Source organism: Pithys albifrons, chromosome 16 (genome assembly GCF_047495875.1).
Source record: "Pithys albifrons albifrons isolate INPA30051 chromosome 16, PitAlb_v1, whole genome shotgun sequence".
NCBI lineage: Eukaryota > Metazoa > Chordata > Aves > Passeriformes > Thamnophilidae > Pithys > Pithys albifrons.
In genome coordinates this window covers 16,210,988-16,230,738 of record NC_092473.1, presented here as the reverse complement: position 1 = coordinate 16,230,738, position 19,751 = coordinate 16,210,988, and the positions used below count along the sequence as shown (strand labels likewise).

At 62.6% G+C, this 19,751-nt stretch overlaps 1 protein-coding gene across 1 annotated transcript in view; it reads left to right on the top strand.

Moving 5' to 3' along the window:
- CASKIN1 (CASK interacting protein 1) overlaps window positions 1-19,751 on the top strand; it is a 30,964-nt gene that overhangs the window by 3,274 nt on the left and 7,939 nt on the right. Inside the window, exons 2-13 of the mRNA XM_071571320.1 lie at window positions 10,486-10,537; window positions 13,094-13,191; window positions 13,284-13,429; window positions 13,518-13,613; window positions 13,888-14,018; window positions 14,467-14,575; window positions 14,859-14,967; window positions 15,078-15,172; window positions 15,437-15,554; window positions 16,988-17,203; window positions 19,073-19,180; window positions 19,317-19,435. Coding sequence (XP_071427421.1) covers window positions 10,486-10,537; window positions 13,094-13,191; window positions 13,284-13,429; window positions 13,518-13,613; window positions 13,888-14,018; window positions 14,467-14,575; window positions 14,859-14,967; window positions 15,078-15,172; window positions 15,437-15,554; window positions 16,988-17,203; window positions 19,073-19,180; window positions 19,317-19,435 — 1,397 coding nt within the window. The remainder of the gene's footprint in view (window positions 1-10,485; window positions 10,538-13,093; window positions 13,192-13,283; window positions 13,430-13,517; window positions 13,614-13,887; window positions 14,019-14,466; window positions 14,576-14,858; window positions 14,968-15,077; window positions 15,173-15,436; window positions 15,555-16,987; window positions 17,204-19,072; window positions 19,181-19,316; window positions 19,436-19,751) is intronic.

Here is a 19,751-nt window from a genome sequence, read left to right as displayed (position 1 = left end):
GGGAGCCCTGCACCCCTTGTGCCTTGTCCCTTGTGCCCTGCCATGTTGGGGTAACCCAGCCCAGCCTGGTCTCACTGCCCAGTGGTGCTACACTCAGGCCTGGGCAGGTCTCCAGGTGCCCCTGCCCCAGGTGACAGAGCCCCATTCCCACAATGCCACCTGTGCAAGGCTCTGCATCCTGCCCTGTGTGTTGCTGGCAGTACCTCTGGCATTTCAGGACTTATCCCAGTCAGCCCTGGCCCTGCTGCCATGTGCTGGGAGTGCCTGGGGAGGCAACTCAAAGCTCAGCAAGAACTCCCAGGCTCATCACTCCCTGGGGTGCTGCTGCCCCATGGCAAGACATCCCAGGATGCAAGTGGAGCTGCAGTGTCTGAGTGGGATCTTTGCCTCTCCAGCACTCCAGGATTCAGGGACAGAGGGAAGCAGTCAGACCCCTTGAGGACATGGGCTTCTGGGCAGGGCCTCACCAGCTGCCTCCTGCCCTCTGGCACGTCCTCCTGCATGGTGGCCAGTTAATTCTGGGTTTTCTTGCCTGCATTTGATTGCATTAATAATCTCCTCTGATAACAGTATTTAATAAAACCGAGCTAATATGGCGCAGTTAGGAAATGTCTTTGACATTTTACAATTCAATTTCTATGCAGTAAAAGGCAGGACAGCTGCAAATCCAATTGTGGTGCAGTGCCCAGGGCATGCATGGCCGGCAGCCACCGGAGCTGCCCAGTTCTCCCCCAGCCCTCTGGGAAAGAAGGAACCTTCCCTGGGAGGCAGCCACCCCGATGGCTCTCCGCTGCCACTACCTGGTCACAGACACTGACAGACCCTCCTTGGTGACAGAAACCAAGCAGAGGGTGCTCATCCATATGCCAGAGCCCCTCCTGATGCTGCCAGCCTCTGGAACCATCAGTGCTGGGCAGGACATCTGGAGTTTAGAGGAAGATGCTGCAGGACCAGATCTTGTGGCACCTTGGCCAAAAGGGTGCTGGGCCCCCACATGACCCTGTCCTGTGGCCAGGCACTGCTCCTGTGCCACCCCCAATCCCCGGGCCCAGATTAAGAAGCGGAATGCCAAGGGGGTGGGCTGGGACGTGCAGGTGGTGCCAGCACGGGGCGATGCTGGTGCCTCCCAGCCGTGTCCCAGGCCCGGGGCTGTGCTCTGAGCACCACTGGCAGGCAGGGGCTTGTCAGGGCTGAGCAGCTCCGGCTGCTGCCGTGCTCATCCACGTGTCAGCGGGTCCCTCATAAACTTCTTGGGGTTTCCAGCCCACGTGTGAAGCCTTGCTCCCAGCAGGACTTGGCAGGCGGACGCGGGCTGGTGTGTGCCAAGTTTCCTTCCAGAGGGGCACTATTGCTCAGCCTGGGGTGACTTCTCCTTATTTTACATTTCTCGCCTCTCTTTGTGGCTGGACCAAGTTGTGGGTGCAAGGCCTGCTCTGCCCCCAGCACCCAGCACAGCCCCCGTGTCTGTGCTGGCTCTGGGGTCCCTGCCCGCTGGGAACGCTGCTGGGCACCCGGGGCTGTTGGCCACAGCCACCAAGGAGCAGTGTGGCTCCATTTCCAGCTTCCTCACTGGCCTGGATTTTCCCTCAGCAGTCCCAGATTCACCTGGCATGACACCAACCAGCCCTTTGCCAGTGGCGGGCGGACCCTCGTGCTGGGGCTGTCCCACGGCCGCCAGCTCCGGCTGTTTCCCGCACGAGGACATTGCTGAGGGTGCTGCAGAGCCCCTCACTGCCCCTGCAGTGTGGGCTGATGCTGTGGGGGACGTGACAAGGCCAGGCTGCACCCCAGGGTGATGCTGCTGGTGGTGAGCAGGGCTGGGTGCTGTGGGTGCCCTGAGCCCCTGTCCGCAGCCGTCCCCATCACTGCCAGCCTATCGTGGTTTCCAGTAGCCAGGCTGGCGTCTGGCTCCTTTCCTCTGCTCTCCACTCCCTTTAACTCTTCCATCCCCTTCCCAGCTTCTGGGAATGGCTGTGATCAGTGCTCTCTCCGCTTCAGTGTGCCTGGGTGCCCCCAGCCCCTTCCCATTCCCCATGGGCCTGCACTGGCCACAGCAGCAATGCCCATAGTTGGCAGCTCCGCGGTGCTGTGCCAGGACTCAGATGGGTTCTAAACCTGTGGTGGGTCCACAGTGAACAAATTCCTGTGGCATTGCTGGTGGGATAAGCAGTGGCGGGGAACACCCAGCTCTGGGTGATGCCTGAGGTTGTGTTTGCCATAGTGCTCTCCCTCCTGGTGCTGCTGCCAGGGTGGTGTGTGCTGGGAATGGTGCTCAGGCACTGTTGGGAGAGTGTTGAAGAATATTTTTGGTGATATTTAATGACTGGTGCTGTCAGGCCAGGCTCTCGTGGGCAAGGGAGAGGCACTGGGAAGCAAACCTCAGGAGGGCCTGCATGGACACTGTTGCTGTCACTTTTTGTCCCATCTGCAGCAGTGTGTGCTGTGAGGATGGGCCGTGCAAGGAAGGTCATCAAGTCCGTGTGCAGTGCTGATGTCACCTCTGCCCTGTGTTACCATCCTGTCCAGCACCTGCGGCATGTGGGACTCGCCCTCCTGGTGCCCCTCTCCCCACAGGGACGTGGCCAGCACAACCCACCTGGCACAGGACAGCCGGTGGGCTGGCTTGTCGTTGGGAGCTGAGAAGGATCTTTAAGCTCTAATGAAATGTTAATAGTATTTTCCAACTCAATACTGGAGTTGAAAATGAGGTGTTTAATGCTGGGCTCTGCAGCGACAGGAGCAATCAGCCTGAGGAATGGGAAGCTGGGATGCAGTGTCGGCCTCAGCTCGACCTGACAGCCCCGCGTTGCCCGGACTGCTCCGGTGATGGATGGGTGCCGGTGCCGGCACAAGCCATCCGGTGGGGAAGCACGGTGCCGGGAGGGCGTGGGACAGCGGCCGTCTGGAAGTGCCAGCTCTGCCTGGGTCTCCTTGGGTCTCCCCACCAAGGTCACTGCCGGCCGCCTGGAGAGCACCGAGCAGATGGAGGTGGCAGTGGGGCTGGGGTGCCCCGGGGTGCAGCGGGACACGGGCCCCCCGTGCTGTGCCCTGCCACGGCCTGTGTCAGCTGGAGACAGAGCCAGCTGGAGATGGTGCCCAAGCAGCCACCACAGGCACAGCCAGGCTCTGCTTCCACGAGCACCGGCAGCTGAGTGCCCCAGTGCTGTGCCTGTGTGTGCCCTGCTGCATCCTGTGTGCACCCATGTGCCCGTGTGTGCCCGTGTGTGTGTGTGTGCGTCCATGTGCCCCTGTGTGTGTGTGTGTGTGTGTGTGTGTGTGTGAACACCCATGTGCCCGTGTGTGCCCGTGTGTGTGTGTGTGCATCCATGTGCCCCTGTGTGTGTGTGTGTGTGTGTGTGTGTGTGTGTGCGTCCATGTGCACCCATCAGCCCCCGTGCATCCATGTGTTGTGTGCCCCTGTGCACGCGTGTGCATCGTGTGCCCATGTGCCTCTGCCCCGTGCGTCCTGTGCCCGCGGCCGCCCCTGCTGCCCACGTCGGCCCTGCCGCGTCCCCGGGCTGCCGTGGGGCTGGCGCTGGGCACGGCAGGCTCTGGGCACGGCTGGCTGCGGGCGGCAGCAGCGGCAGCAGCAGGCGGCTGATCCGTTCCAGATGTGGCCGCCGGAGCCGCCTCCTCGCGAGGCCCCGCAGGTTGTCGGTCCGCGGGAGCCGCTAGATCAGACAAAGCAGCGGCTCCTGCATTGCAGCTGGGCTGTTTACGGCAGGCACGCTCCGCTCCTCGCAGCCCCGCAGCTCCGCCGCAGCTCCGCTCCCGCCTGTCGCCGCTCCAGCGCCTGCCCTGGCCGGTCCCGCAGTGCCCCTGCCAGCCCCGTTCCTGCATCCCCCACGCTGGGGACACTGGGGACACCGGGACAGGCCCTGAGAGCCGTGCGCCCCCCCGCCCGCGGGGAGTGGTGTGAGGCCTCCGGCCGCGCTCCCGGTGCTCCCGGAGGATGCACAGCATCGCCTGGCCGCGCATCCCGGCGGGGACCGCGGCCCCACCGCGCTGCCAGCCCCGCAGAGCTGTTCGTGCCCATCCCGCCCGCGGGGGCACCGGGAACACCGCCGTGGTGTGGAGGGTGGGCAGGGTGCACCGGCACGCGTGGAGCCAGGCAGGTTCCGTGGATGAGGTCAAAGGGTGGCTCTAGAGGCACCACGTTTAAAACAGACCCTCGGGCCTGTTTTGCCAGCGTGGCTGGGAGCTCAGAGCCGGTGCTGCGGCAGCTCCTGGTGCCTCTGATGTATCTGGGCTGCCTGCACACACACACACGTGTGCACACGTGTGCACATGATCTGTGCATGCCGGGAACTCCTGCCAATCCCCAGCACTGCTGGACTGCTCTGGGTTCATGGGAGGCCAATGATCACAACTGTGCATTAGTTAATGATGCTTTAAGATGCACAAGCTCCTGGTCCCTCCCTGCAGCCAGCGAGGCTGGGGTCGGTCCTCCCAGGGATCCCTGATTCTGCAGAGGGGGCAAGGATGGGAAGGAGATGGGGAGGACAAGGATGAGGCTGGGCAGGATGGTCTCCGTTCCTGGGAAGCAGGTGAGTGGTGCCAGTATCCGTCGCTCTCTGCTCACATGTCCCAAAGGGGTGCAGTGCCAGACACGCTGGGATGGATGGACGGGCAGACACAGGTGACAGTGGCCCTGAGCAGCCATGTCCCATCCCTGCTGTGCCAGCCTTGCTGTGCCAGCAGTGACTGCTTCCAGCCAGGGTGATTACTGAAAATTACCTGTTTGCCACAGTCTGGCAATTAGGGCTCCCTGGAAGCGACACCAACATGCATTTCTGTGCAGACAAGGGTGGGTGTACAGCTGGCACTGGGCACGATGGGCAGGAAGGATGCTTGGCGCTGGTTCCACAGAGCTGAGCATAACACCTTATGTCCCCTCTGTGGGGCAGAGCCAGCACATCCGTGCACTGCCCACACACCTGCCCATTCCTGCTGCCTCTTCCCTGCATCCATGAGAGCACAGGGCCGAGTCATTGGCAGCCACTGCACAGCAGAGCCCCATGGCACTGTGTGGTATTCGGGGGGCCGAGGGGAGGATGGGGCTGCCACGAGGGAGTCTGGCTGGTGCAGCATGGCTTGGCCAGGCTCTACGGCACCACGCAGCAAAGGTTGGGTGAGGATACAACTTGGGAATACAGGGAGAGCAGAGGTCCTCACAGTAGCTACTGGTGGGCACTGTGTGGTGCTGAGTCTCCTGGTCAGCTCTAGCCCCAGTGGTTTGGCTCTGCCCCGGGTACACCCGAGTCCCCTGTCCCCACCTCCCCTGGCAGCCCACAGGGTCAGCCCCTCACCCTCCCTTGAGATGGAAAAGTTTCCTTTTTGTGAAAATGAAAGCATCACAGTGGAGTCCCCGCTGCCCCTTGAAAGCTGCATTTAAGCTGCTTCCTGTGGCCCCAGGGGACAGCCCTGACATGACTCAGGCTGCCAGAGCCCAGCCAGCATCCAGTGCAGATTTCTCTGCTCCCTGGGGAGGCTTCACAAGGGTCTGGAATCCGGAGTGTCCATAGGTGTGCTGGGCATAGGGCCAGCGTCCTCCAGGAGTGCCTTGGGTTTTGGGGAATGGCTGGTGATAGGCAGCAGAGCACCCAGATGTGATGGACAGTTGTTATCCAGCTGTGATGGGCACTGGGATATCCAGTAGTGATGGACAGTTGTTGTCCAGCTGTGATGGGTAGTGGATATCCAGCAGTGATGGGCACTGGGGTGTCCAGCTGTGGTGAGTGGTGTGTGTCCAGCTGTGGTGGGCAGTATCGATCCAGGTGTGCTTCTTACTGCTCTGCAATGGCTCCATCCCATCCCAGCTACCTCTTAGCCCCAGGCAATCCCTTTCCCTGTACGACGGTGCATTATTTATACAGTCCAAATCGATCGGAAGATGATAACGGCTTCATTAGCATCTGAGCATCGTGCTGGCCTCAGCGCCTGACACGACCTTGGCTGCAGGAGTACAAGCTTTTCCCTGTCAGGACCAGCTCCCTGATGTCACCATCAGCACCAGACCCAGGCATGAGTGCTGTGCCCACTCACTGGGGTTCCCACACTGTCACGTGCCACCATGGGCAATAAGACCCACCCATGCCAGGGCTCCTCGTGCAGTGCCCGTTGTTCGTCAGCAGGGATATAATTAAGAGCAGCTATTTTGGATGCTTCCTTTATCCAGCAGCTCCCAGCAATGCCGCTGCAGGATTCTCTGAATCCCCATCTCTGAAACAGGCACTTGCCTTGAATGTCTTCCCTGTGGATATTCACGGCTTCTGGGGTCCTGCGGGTGCCTGTTGTGCTTAGGGGGGCACACGCAGGGGTCTGGCTTCCCACATCTGCTGAGGAGTGGGGAAGCAGAAGGGCTGGGGCTGGAGGAGAGGGAGAATCATTGCAGAGGGGTGATGGAAAGGATGGATAGGAGGATTTGGGGTGGTTCTTCTGGCTTGTCTGCTGCCGCCATGCTGAGGGGAGGCAGCGATGCTTTCCCCTCATTAAGGAGATGTTGATTTAGCAGAGGCTGGAGCCATCTGCTTGAAGCAGCCGCCTTCTCCCTGCTCTCTGCTGGGGGGAGCTGGGTGAGGATGTGCTTCGTCAGCAGGGGCTTGGCTGGGAGCCCCCATGCCCTGCCGGGCATCGATCGCTGCTGGTGCTGTGCTGGCTGCAGACCCAGGGGCTGGTGCATGAGCACATGAAGGAGTGCTGGGAAGGGAGAGGAGTCCCCCCAGGTACTGAGGAGCCCCACTGTGAGGGGCCATGACTTCAGACACACGTGCAGGGATGGGGCTGGAGCTGCTGGGCATGGGAGTTTTCCAGCAACATATATTGGGATGCCTGCAGCTGAGGCAACATACACTGGGTTGCCTGGAGCAGCAGCTGGGCTCAGGGGTCTCATGCAACGTGTACTGGGATACTTGGACAAGTGATTGGGCCCAGGGGTCTCCCCACAGCATACACTGCGATGGCTGGTGCAGCAATTGGGCATGAGGGTCTCTGTGTGGCTGTGCACTGGGATGCCCAGAGCTGTGGCTGGGCGTGGGGGTCTCCCCATGGCATGCACCAGGGTGCCTGGAGCAGCTGCCAGGCCCGTGTGAGGAGTGAGGGTGACACATGGCTGGGCCCCGGGGGTCGGGCAGAGCTGCTCCCCTGTGCGTGCCCGGCCCTGCACGTGCCGGTGGCTCGTGCATTGCCCGCCGTTGTGGTACCCGTGGCTGCTGTGGGGCCGGCGCGTGGCACGGGAGGCTGGGCCGGCGAGGAGCTCTCAGGGCACAGAGCGCCAGGCTGAATCCAAGCGTGCACTGAGCTCCTGCCATCCCTGTGCTTAAGTGAAGGCATTTCTGGGAGTAGTGGCAGGGCTGCTCCCCGCGGCGGTGTTTACTCTGGCAGACGCTGTTTATAGCTGGTGTCGATGGCAGACGCTGCGACTCCTGGTGCATGCAGGAGCCGCCGGCTGCAGCCGGATCCGGTGGTGCCAAGGTGTGCTGCATGGATCCTGTGTGTCCCCCTTTCCTGGAGACAGGAATGTGGCCCTGCCCTGGGATGCTCATGGGGTGCAAGGTGCTCTGAGAGCTTTGGAGAGCTGTGCCAGGAGATGGAAGGGGAGCCCTGTGCTCCCACATGGCACAGCCATCACCTGAGCAGCCTGTGGGGAGCCAAGAGAGGACATTGTGGTGTCCCAAGGATGGTGAGGGGTCTCAGGAGGTCAGAACAAAGAGATGCCACCCCCTGCCACAACACTTGCCTGATGGCATCTGATTGTGCATGAAGAGGGCAGGACGGTGGCTACAGGTGCTTGGTGGTCACCATTGCCCCTCCAGTGATCTCAGCAGAAGACAGTCAGGAACACGCTGGGTGCCCACTGGCAGTGTGGCTGTGAAGAAATCCTGCTCTCCTCCCTGCCATGCCTGTCTCCTTTTGTAGCCAATCTTTTTAATTGGAAGTCTCAGGTCCCTTCTCTCTCCCTCATTAGTGGAAGAGTTTTCCTTCTGCTTCCCAGACATTAACAAGCTCTCCTGGCTCTTGCTGCCCCTGGACAGGCTGCAAATCCCACTGTGGATCTGCTGATGTCTCAGGGCCCCCATTCTTCTTCCCTGCTCCAGGAGCTGGGGTTGTTCTGACACCCCAGTTGGGCTCCATGCTCCAGATGCCTTCAGCATGCTGGTGGCCACTCGCAGAGCTTTAAGGAAAGTCAAACCACTGCATGGCTGGAAGTCACTGACTAAGCACTTGGCACATGCAGTGATGGAAGTGCTAAACAGATTTTGGCAGCCACAGCCTCTCCTGCAGGTGCAGGGAGGAAAAATTTGCCGCTACGGTGTGTTGGAGTGATGGTGGTTTGGGCAATGCCGGGGTGGCACACGTGCCTGGAGATGGCCAAAGGTGTCACTGCTGCACCTGCGACCCCGATCCCTGGGCATTGCCCCATGACAGCCCCTCACTGGGATCAACTCGTGGGAAAGTCCAGGCACTGCAGACCTGCTGACATCTGTCTGTCCATCCACAAGGACCGAGTAGCCAGAGCGGGGCCCGTCTCGGGGCTGGAGGTTGGAGCCAGTGCCGGGCACGGTGCCGCTCCTGCGCCCACCGGCTCCCTTTGTCTGCTGGTCCTTCACGTCCCTGGGGGGCAGCTCGGCCCCCTTCTCCTGGGAGCTGGTTCTTGGCGTGGGGAGGCAGCGGAAGCGGCACTGGGCTCCTCTCCACCGGAGCTGAATGGCACCTTTGTTGGGGAGGTTGGCGGCAGCTCGGGGCTGGCGGGGACCTGTTCGACCCCGACCGCTGCAGTCGGTCCCCCTGCTGGGGTGGCTCTGCCCACCAGTAATGTCCAGTTCTTCCCAGGGAAGCATGGGGATGCTGTGGCAGGGATGGGATTTGGGAGCTTCTGTGCTGCTCCTGTCCCTCCCTGCACCCTGGGGACCATGTGGTGTCTCTGTCCCTACCTGCACTCCAGGGACCCTACATACCCTCATCCCTCCCTGTATTCTGGGCACCTTTTGGTGCCCCTGTTCCTCCCTGCATCTTGGGACCCTGCAGTGCCCCCTTCCCTCCCCACATCCTGGGAGCCTTGAAGTGCCAATCCTTTTTCACACCCTGGAGAACCAGTGGTGCTCCCATCCCTCCCTGTGCCCTGGAGACCCCTTCTCATCCCACAGCCACCCCAAGGCACCACATGCCATGGTAGCCAGAGGCTGGTTGCTGTGGCTGATGGAGCCCATCCTTGGCAGCTCTTGCTTGTCACACTGGGCTGTGTCAGCGTTAGCAAATGTCCTGCAGCTTGGACTGCCAGCAGCCACGGGGAGAGGGAGGGAACCTCCTGCATGGGCAGGGAGAAACCTCTGCCACCATCCCAGATGCTCCTGGGACCATTCCCACTGTGTGGCCCAGACAGGGCTGGCTCAGCCCAGCACTGCTGTACAGGCTTGAAGGTCAGAGCTAGACACAGCCACCCTTCCTGCTGCTGGTGCCCTGTTTGTCCCTGTGGAAGCTCCTGGCCCCTGGCACTGCCCTTGTGCCAAATAATTCAGTATCTCACAGGGATGCTGACAAAGAGACACGGTGTAGGGGGAACAGCAAAGCAATGACTGTTGTGCACAGGGAACACGTCTTTGGCCGCATATCCCTCTTCCCTGTCTGAAGCAGCCCCTTCCAGCTGGCTTCTCCCAACGAGTGCTTGTCCCTGGCATGGTGGTCCCTGGCATGCTTCCAGCTGAGCTGCTGGAGTGAGGATACAGAGATGAGGATCCCCAAGCATGGAGGGATGAGGATGGTAGGGTGAGTGACTTTGGTTGATCTTTCTCCTTGCTGGGCCATGCAGCCTCTGGGTCATCTCCCCCGGACTCATGGCTGTGTTGGTGCCATCTCTCCATGGTGGGCACAGGGGCTGCTGTGTGGGCCCCCAGCCCGGGGCTCTGCTGGGCTGCACACACCCTCATCTTCCTCCTCCTCCTGCTCCAGCTCCCGCTGGGGGAAGAGCAGCTCACTGGAAAGCCTGAGTGGCATTTTTCGGGTAAATCTTATGTAAATCTGGCTCTATCCTTCCTCGTGCTGCTAATTGGATTGGCCTGACGCAGTTTAATTTCCCATGCAGGGAAGTGTGGGGTGGGCAGTGCCTGGCAGGGGCTGCAGGGCAGGGGCTGTGCTGGGGCACAGCGCGTGGTGCTGAGCTCTTTGCTCTGCCAGGGAGCCCAGCATGGGCAGTGCTGGAGCCCCAGGCAGATGAAGGAGCCTGGGGGGGAAGCCCAGGCAAACCAGGGGAATGGGGAGAACCTGGTGCCAGGACAGGTCCTCAGGCTCTGCCACCTTCAGAGGGAACCTCCACCCTGAGCCCTCCCGCCTTCACCTGCCTGCAGGTTTGGACAGCCTCAGTCAGCACCTGTGGAATGCAGGGAGCCCCAACCTTGGCAGGGAGGGAAACCTGGAACTGTCATCTCCCTGGTGTGTTCCTGCCCCAGCCACCTGCTCTAACATGCTGTCCCCTTCCCTCCCTCCCAGAGCTCCTCGGATCAGCAAAGAAAGTCAACGTCAACTTCCAGGACACCGATGGGTGAGTGGGTGCCCTGTGCCCGGGTGTGTGTGCTGTGGGGTGCACACAACTGGGGTGTGTGCTGTGAGGTGCCATGAGCAGGCGTGCACATGCTGTGGGCATCTTGTCCGTGTGGGAATGCCAGGCTCTCCATGCTGGGTCTCCCTGTTAGCCCACATGGTTGAGCTGTGCCTGCACCCAGAGCCAGTGGGCTGGCACGGAGCTGCCATGGGCACCAGAGGAGGCAGGAGGTGAGGGCTGAAGGGCAAAGGAATGGCTGTGTCCCACATCTCGCCACTCCTTTCCCAGCCTTGTGCAGGGATCAGCCCTGCAGGGGGCCGGGTGGGCAAGCCATGACCCCGCCAGGCCATGCCATCGGTGCTGCACAGACGGCGTCCAACGGGCGGGAGCAGCGAGAAAGGGGCCACAGGCTCACGTCCTGCTAATCACACTAATGAGGCTGTCGGTGCAGGGAGGCAGCCAGGGCCCCACGCAGGAGGGGCTGCGGTGGGAGCGATGCGTGCGGGGTTGGGCAGCAGCTGCCCCTGTGCCCCCTGGCTGTCCTCGCCCCGTGATGCCCCCGGGGACAGGCCAGCAGGATGATGGCACTCGGTGTCTGGGGATGGTTCTGCTGTGGCTGTGGAAATGGCAGTGAGTAGAGGGGTCGGATGGGGTCAGGAATGGCAGACCATGCTCTGGAACACATGCAGCCGCAGCATGCGGGTCCATCCTCATCCTCATCACCAGGGCAGTGGCAGCAGCATCCCCTGGTACCTGCCATTGTATCAGCTGTGCCCGTGGGCACGTGTGTGCAGGCATGGGCACACGCAGGCCAGGCATGTGCAGCCGAGCGTGCGTGTCCATGGGAGCGTGTCTGTGTGTGCACAGCACAGGGTCAGCAGTGGGGCAGGGGCACGACATGGGCAGGGCGAGGGGGACATCACCCCATGGGCCACCTCGTGCTCTGCAGAGCTGGCAAGTAGCCGGAGGGCTGAGCATCGTGTCAGCACTGGGGAGCTGCAGGCAGGGCCCTGCCTCTGTGCTGCTCCACTCCTGCCTGCAACTCCTGGGTGGCTCAGGGGTGCAGGAGCAACAGGAGAGGAGCCTGGGGAGGTGCAGGACAGACCCAGGCTGCAGTCTGTGTGTGCTCTGCCCTGCTGCCAGTGTGGCCACAGCCAGCCCTGTGCCTCAGTTTCCCCATCCCTGCAGTGCCAGCTGATTCCCGGCTGGCGGGCGCCGTGGGCGGGCACCGTGCTGTGCTCCCTGAACCTGCCCTGGGGACCGTGCCCTGCATGTGGCCGCCGTGGCCTGGCCAGGCCATGTGGAGCCCGAGGGAAGCCCCCAAGGCAGCCCCGGGGAGGGCTGCGATTTGCACCATCTTGAGCGGATTTGAGCAGGGCGCTGGAGCGGAAAATGCTGACATTTCCCAGGCAGACGCTGGGGATTGGGCTCCGTGTGAGCTGTCTGCTCACATCGCCACTCCCCGCCGGGGATCGCAGGCGGCAGCTCCGGGGGGATCGTGGTGGCCACAGCATGGTCCTCGTGGGGATGTGTCCCCCTCAGCAGGGGGCCTGGGCATGGGGGGCAGAGAAATTGTTCCCCCACCACCTGCCTCTTGGGCACCAGGCAGCCCCGGGGGTCCCACTGGGGTCCACAGCCCGTTCCCTGCCTCCACGGACACTGGGGTGACCCCAGGGATGGGATGGGGGTGCTGTGCATGCCCAGGGCCCAGAGCAGTGGGGTGGTGGGTGCCAGTGCATCCACGTGGAGGATGCCTCTGTCGGGAGCAGCAAGTAGGTCAGCTCCTGGCCTGCTTCCCAGGCGGGAGCCTCGGGGCCGGGTGCTGTGAGAGCAGAGTAGGGCACAGGGCTGGGGGCTTTCCCCGCCCCATGGCCAGGCTCAGCGCCCAACAAGGGCACTGCTGCCATCTGTGCATATGGCTGTGCTGCCGGGCCAGGCTGGGGGAAGTGGGTCAGTGGGCAGGGGGCTCCCTGGCACCCCACCCTCTGTGGGGTGCTCCTGTGCCTGCACTGCCCACTGCCTTCAGCCCTGTGGGGTCTCAGCATCCTCAGGAAGTGTTTCATCTGTATCTGTGTTGCTCCAGCATCCCTGGATCAGACCTGCCATCCCCTATTCCTGGCACAGTAGCATCCCTATCCCTGCATCCCACCATCCCCATCCCCATCCCTTCCTTACACCATCCCACTATCCCCAGCCACGCATCCCACCATGCAGGCTTGGGGGGTTTGTCTTGTGGCTGCAGCACAATTAAGAGTTAAATCAGTGGGCTGCAGAACAGACCTGCCCCTGCCTTGGCACATCCTGCTCTCTGGCCCTTGTTGCACACCAGGACATGGCCAGCTCCTGGCTCTGCTCATGGCTGGTCCCTGTGGCATCTCTTTCTCCGTGTGCCCATGGAGGGATGTAGAGGTGGGTTTGCCCAGGGCTATGTGCACCTGAGGAGCTGTGGGAGGCAGAGTGGGTGCCCTGGGATGCTGTGGTGGGTGCAGGCTCAAGGCCATGCTGCCAGGTGGAGAGGAGGGGGATGTGGAACCCTGACACCATCCTTGTCCCCAGGTTCTCTGCTCTGCACCATGCGGCACTCAACGGCAACACGGAGCTCATCTCGCTGCTGCTGGAGGCACAGGCTGCCGTGGACATCAAGGACAACAAAGGCGAGTCCCTGGGTCCCTGTGTGCCTCTGTAGGCTCTGCCTGGTGTGTTGGCACAGCCAGGGGCTCACGGCATGCCCGTCCTGCCCCTGCAGGCATGAGGCCCCTGCACTACGCGGCCTGGCAGGGCAAGAAGGAGCCCATGAAAATGGTGCTGAAGGCGGGTTCCTCCGTGAACATCCCATCGGATGAGGGCCAGATCCCCCTGCACCTGGCAGCACAGCACGGGCACTACGATGTGGTACAGCTGGGCACAGGGGTGGCACAGGTGGGATGGTGCCACCACCCTGCCCCTGCCCTTACCAAGTTGGACTTTCGTTCCTCCACAGTCGGAGATGCTCCTGCAGCACCAGTCCAACCCCTGCATCATGGACAACTCGGGGAAGACACCCTTGGACCTGGCGTGCGAGTTTGGCCGGGTCGGGGTAAGTCATTGCAGGGCTGGGACCCCCTGGAGGAGGACTGGGAGGGGAAAGGGCACAGCGAGGTCCCTGGGGGTGCCAAACAGCTGAGGGGGAAGCACAGAGCAGCCCCAGAGGGGGCCAGCAGTGGGGACCTGTGGTGCCATCACTGCAGGGGATCTCCAGGGGCTGCTGTGAGGGGAGCTGGGGGCCAGGGGGATCGGGAGGGCCAGGGGGCCACAGCCCCGGGGGGCGGCCGAGCCGCCCTTGCAGCCCTGCTCCGTCTGTGCTGAGCCAGGTGGTCCAACTGCTCCTGAACAGCAACATGTGCGCGGCGCTGCTGGAGCCCAAACCAGGGGATGCCACCGACCCCAACGGCACCAGCCCCCTGCACCTCGCCGCCAAGAACGGCCACATCGACATCATCCGGTGGGTGCCGTGGGCGGGGGGGAGTGCTGGTGCCCCCGTGCCACCTGACCCCACTGCCCCCTGTGCCCTGCTGCCCCCCGTGCCTGCTGACCCCACTGCCCCCTGTACCCTACTGACCCCACTGCCCCCTGTGCCCCACTGCCCCCTGTGCCTGCTGACCCCACTGCCCTCTTTGCCCACTGACCCACTGCCCCCTGTACGCCACTGACCCCACTGCCCCCTCTGCCCCACTGACCCCACTGCCCCCCATGCCCCACTGACCCCACTGCCCCCTGTACCCCACTGACCCCACTGCCCCCTGTGCCTGCTGATCCCACTGCCCTCTTTGCCCACTGACCCACTGCCCCCCATGCCCCACTGACCCCACTGCCCCCTGTACCCCACCGACCCCACTGCCCCCTGTGCCCCACTGCCCCCCATGCCCCACTGACCCCACTGCCCCCCGCAGGCTCCTGCTGCAGGCTGGCATTGACATTAACCGGCAGACCAAGGCAGGCACGGCACTGCATGAGGCGGCTCTTTGTGGCAAGACTGATGTGGTGCGGCTGCTGCTGGATGTAAGGACCCCCCGGCAGCCATAGACATCCCCAAACCAGCCAGGGATTGCAGGAAGAGGTGACCCTGCAGCTGGGGGCTCAGAGCAGCTTGTGCAGATCTCCCAGGGGGTGGGGATGAGGGCCCTGGAGGGGATACACCAAGGCAGTGAAGGTCCTGGGGCAGGGGGGACACTAAGGCAGTGAGCTGTTCCTTCCAGCTCCTGGTCTCCTGGTGGCCTAGAGGTCCCAGGGGATGTCAGGACAGGGGGCAGCCTCCTCCCAGTCCCTCTCGATGCCGTTGCAGAGCGGGATCAACGCCCACGTCAGGAACACCTACAACCAGACAGCTTTGGACATCGTCAACCAGTTCACCACCAGCCAGGCCAGCAAGGAGATCAAGCAGATGCTGCGGGGTAGGGGGTTGGGGGGCACAGGGAGGCCATGCTGGTGTGGGGGGACACTGGGCTGGGGGTGCCAACCCCATGGGGTGGGCAGGTGGTGAAGCTCCCGCTCTGTCCCGCAGACGCCTCCGCCGCTCTGCAGGTCCGAGCTGTCAAGGACTATTGCAACAACTACGACCTGACCAGCCTCAACGTGAAAGCCGGGGATGTCATCACTGTGAGTGCGGCCAGGGGCGCGCTGGGGACACACCGGTGCTGGTGCTGGTGCTGGTGCCAGTGTCAGTGCCGGTGCTGGTGCTGGTGCCGGTGTCAGTGCCGGTGCTGGTGCCGGTGTCAGTGCCGGTGTTGGTGCCGGTGCCGGTGTCGGTGCCGGTGCCGGTGTCAGTGCCGGTGTTGGTGCTGGTGCCGGTGCCGGTGTCAGTGCCGGTGTTGGTGCCGGTGCCGGTGTCTCGCCGGCCCCTGACACCGCCCCTGCCCACAGGTGCTGGAGCAGCACGCGGACGGGCGTTGGAAGGGCTGCATCCACGACAACCGCACCGGCAATGACCGCGTTGGATACTTCCCCTCCAGCCTCGTCGAGGCCATAAGCAAACGAACAGGCAAATAATTCCCTCCCCACCTGCCCCATCAGGGCTGCCTCCACACCCCCAGCCCCGAGGAGCCTCAGGGTGGTCTGGTGGGGACCGGGATGTCTGGGGGGTGCTGTGATGGAAACAAACCGGGGTGATGCTCCGTCATGCATGTGGGGTTGGTGTCCCTGCCGTGTGCATGGGCACGGTGCCTTCGAGTGTTCAGGGTCAATGTCCCCATTGTGTCTGTGAGGCTGGTGCCCACCTGGTGCTTGTGGAGGTCAGTGCTGGCAGCCCTGGGGTGCTCACAGGGCAGCTCGAGGCTGCTCTCGGGCTGGGGGAGGCACTTGCAGTGCCTGGAGGTTGGTGCTTGAGAAGACCTGGGGGCATCACTGTGGTTTGGGGTGGCCAGTGCAGTGGTGAGGCCACAGGACCTGTTGTTCAGAGTCTGCACAGGGGGCTGGGCACCAGTGGTGGAACTTAATGGTTCTGCACAGAGACTTTCTCCCCAGCCAGGGGCCGTCTCAGGGATCTGACCCTGCTCCCCTGCACAGCACTGCCAGTCCCTGCCCCCATTCCATCCCCATCCCTTTTAGGCTCCTGGTGGGCTGTGGCCCCATCAGGATGGCCCGTGGCTGTGCCCACTGCCAGGAGCATCACAACGGGCCTGGTGCTCCTGCAGGCATCACTGAAAGGCCCCACATCAACCATCTCATGCCCTCCTGGGAGTGTGGATCTTGAGGGCAGCCATGTCATGGGTAACAGGCAGGGAGTGGTGGCAATTGAACAAGATGTCAAGGGAATGGTGGCATGAGTGTCCACTGGCTGCTGGGTGCTCCACACCAGCTGTGGAGGTGCCAGGTGCTGGACAGGCAGGGGCAGAGCCACCCTCCTGGTGTGAGTCACGTGCTAGTACCGTGGGATGCAGTCCACGGCTCCTGGAATGTGCTGGCCCCGCAGCAGTGTTAGCCAGGCTGTGGGGTTCCATAGCCACCTCATCAGCTGCAGGGGGTGGCAGTGTTGGGAGCAGGTGCTGTGCCAGAGCTTGGGGGTGCCAGTGCTGCAGCCCCTGGCCCAGCCATACTTGCAGCCCTGCTCCCCTGGGGTGCCTTCGTGGGGAACAGGACCTGGGCAGCCCAGCTGTGGGAGCCCTCCCAGCTGCCTCGTGTGTGGGGCTGTCCTGGTGTCCATGTCGGATCCGCGGGATATGCCCGTTCCCTGTGCCAGGCTGGGCGTGCACTGAGCTCCCACTGCTGCTCCTTGGCTCGGCTCCACATCAGTTGGGTCTCAGTTCTGGCTTCTCCACGTCCCTTTGGTTGCTTTTTTTGATTTGCTGCTTTATTTTCCCCTTTTATATTATTTTCTTTTTTTCTCTCTCTCTTTTTTTTCTTTTTGGCGACGCTGAGCGTGTCTCTATTATTTTGATTCTTTTCATTTTGTCTCTTGTTATGTTTTATTATCAGGTTCATGGGAGACTGTAACAATCCCCCAACACTTCCAAAAGATCCCGCTCCCGGCTTACGGGGCTGCTGTGCTAAACGGTGACGCCTCGTCCCATGCGTTCCATTCCCTGCCTCCACCTCCACCTCCACCACCACATTCCCATCAGACTCTTTTCAGTTCCTTTGGCTATCACAGGCTCTCCCCTAGCAGTGCCGACGAGCCGCATTATGGACAAGGTAGTTCACCGCTCGCTTCGTGCTCTCCATGGATTTTTCTTTCTTTAAAGCGTGTGTCGAGTCTCTTCTCTCTGCTCGGCCTCTCCCTCCTGGCCAGGGGGTTTGCACGCGGGTGTGCACAGGCGTGTGCACGTGTGTGCATGCAGCGTGTGCATGCGTGTGCGTGTGCATGTGTGCAGTGGGTGCAGTGGGGCACACGCGTGGCACGCGCATGGCATCGCCCCCTGCCCTCACACCCGCTCCAGCGCCGCTGTCACACTGTCACTGCCAGCACATCCCACCTCCCCACCCTGGCGTCCCCGTGCTCTGCCCATGGCCCCTGCGCTTCTGTCTGGGTGTGTGGGGACTCCAGGCCACTCTTCTGCCTCTGTGCCAGGGGCAGGGCTGGCAGTGCAGTGCCTGGACGGGACCCACGGGCACAGGGACCCTCTCCCCACAGGGTGCTCCCTGACTGGGTTGGGGCTGTGCACTCAGAGCGGGAAGGGACTGCGGCACTGGGGAGCTTTGCTGGGGGATGCTCTTGGGGCTGCTTGGCACAGGCAGATCCCAGGTGAACCCTGGGCACCATCCCTGTGGCACAGGCAGGTGACGATGCTGTGAATCTACGTGTTGGGAAAGCCCAGGAGCAGGGGAATTGCAGGGGTGCAGCCCATGCCATGTCCCTAGGACTGCCCTGGCTGGCTGGGCCAGGGGTCTTTGCATGTTCCCCGGTGGCAGTGACACACGAGGCTGTGTTGGGGAGCACTGGGTGACCCTGCTCGTGGAGGGGACAAGGCAGCACATTTTCTCCCCGGGGCTTTCTCTCCCTGTCGGGTCACACGGAGCCGCACACCTGCCCAGGCTCCTCTCGGTGTGACCGTGGCATGTGCAGCTCAGGGATGTCTCAGCCCAATTTGTTGTGGATGTTTGTTCCCCCTCATGCTCCTTCAGTGCCTTTATCACCCTGTACCACCCATCCCCTGCTATGGTCGTCGCTGATGGGGTGAGCGGCTCCGTGAACCAGCCTGGGTGGTGGTGGGGTGACAGAATCCCATGGCAGGCAGGGTGCCAATGTCCTGTGACCAGTGGTAGGGTGGCAATGCCCTGTGGCTGGCAGATGGCTGGCTGCACTGTGGTGGGGCTGCACTGGCTGCGTAGGGCTGTTGTCCATCTCATCTGATACTGTTTTAACCCTGGGGCTCAGCGTTGTGTGCCCCTGTTGTGAGCGGGACCTGGCAGAGGTGGGCAGCATGGAGGGTGAGGAGCCATGCCTGGGGGTGACCCTCAAGCTGTGCCTCACCAGGAGGATCAGGTGCTCTCACACACTGCTGTGTCCCCTGTGTGTGCCCAGGGTTTCAGCACCCCGTGCGTGGCCCTCTATGGGTCTCCCCCAGACTGGTGCAGGCAGCTGCAGGGCCATGGCCAGCACTGCCTGGGATGTGGCACAGCGGGGTAGGGACCCTGGTCCCCACTGCTTGAGCTTTCCCAGCTTCCTTTGATCCCCACACCAAGTCATGTTCCCTTCCTGCTCTGCACAGGGACAACACTGCCATTGTCCCCTGCCCAGGTTCAGCTGTGGCACTGGGACATCCCAACCACAGACCTGTCCCTGGCTGACATCAGGGAGGGAATGCTCTGCAGGATGGCATCCCAGGGCTGGCCATTGTCACCCTATGCCAGCTGCCTGGGAGGGGACAAGCCAGCAGGACAGCTCTGGTGTCCTTGGGCACAGCCACAGCCAGAGTACTCACACCTTACCTGTGGGGTTCTCCCTGCGTGTGGCAGCACCAGGCCCCGGGACTGCAAGTCACCAGCTCTGTGCCCACTCCAGTGTGAGCTCAAGCACAGAGCCACATGCCTGACAGCCACTCTCTCTGCTCTGCCACCAAGGGTCTCGCGGGGCCGACATGAGCCCATCCCACCTCTCGCCGTCGCAGGGCGGATCGGCCGCGCCAGCCCCTGCTGAGGAGATCTGGGTGCTGCGGAAACCCTTCGCAGGTACGGCGAGCGCATGGCCAGGACCCTCCCTGTCCCCGGGGAGCGTGGGCAGGGTGGGGGTTCTGGCAGGGCACAGCCACACCAGTGTCCCCTGCCCTGGGGCTCAGCACCCTGACAGCCTGTCCTCTCTGTGCAGGTGGTGACCGCAGCAGCCTGGGCAGCACGGGCAGCGTGGCCTCTGCCCGCAGCTCAGGGAGCGGACAGAGTGCGGGCAGCGGGGCGCATGCCCTGCACGCCGGCTCCGAAGGGGTCAAGGTAAGGCAAGCCCTGAGGGGACCATGCCAGCTGCTGTGGCACTTGGCTCCAGTCCTGGCAGTTCACTGCCCATGACCCCAGCTGGTATTGATGCTTGAGCGGGTGTTGTGTGGTCCCATCGGTGCCCAGCGTGCCATCAGCTGTGCTGTCACCGACAGTGGCCACCAGTGTGGTCCCTCCATCTGGCCCCTGACTGCTGCCTGGGTGTGGGCTGAGCCCCGACTCTGGTACCGCATTCCACAGGTCCATCCGGAGCTGCCGTGTCTCTGCTGCTGCTCACAGGGGCCTCTGCACTGCACTGCACACACTGCTGCCA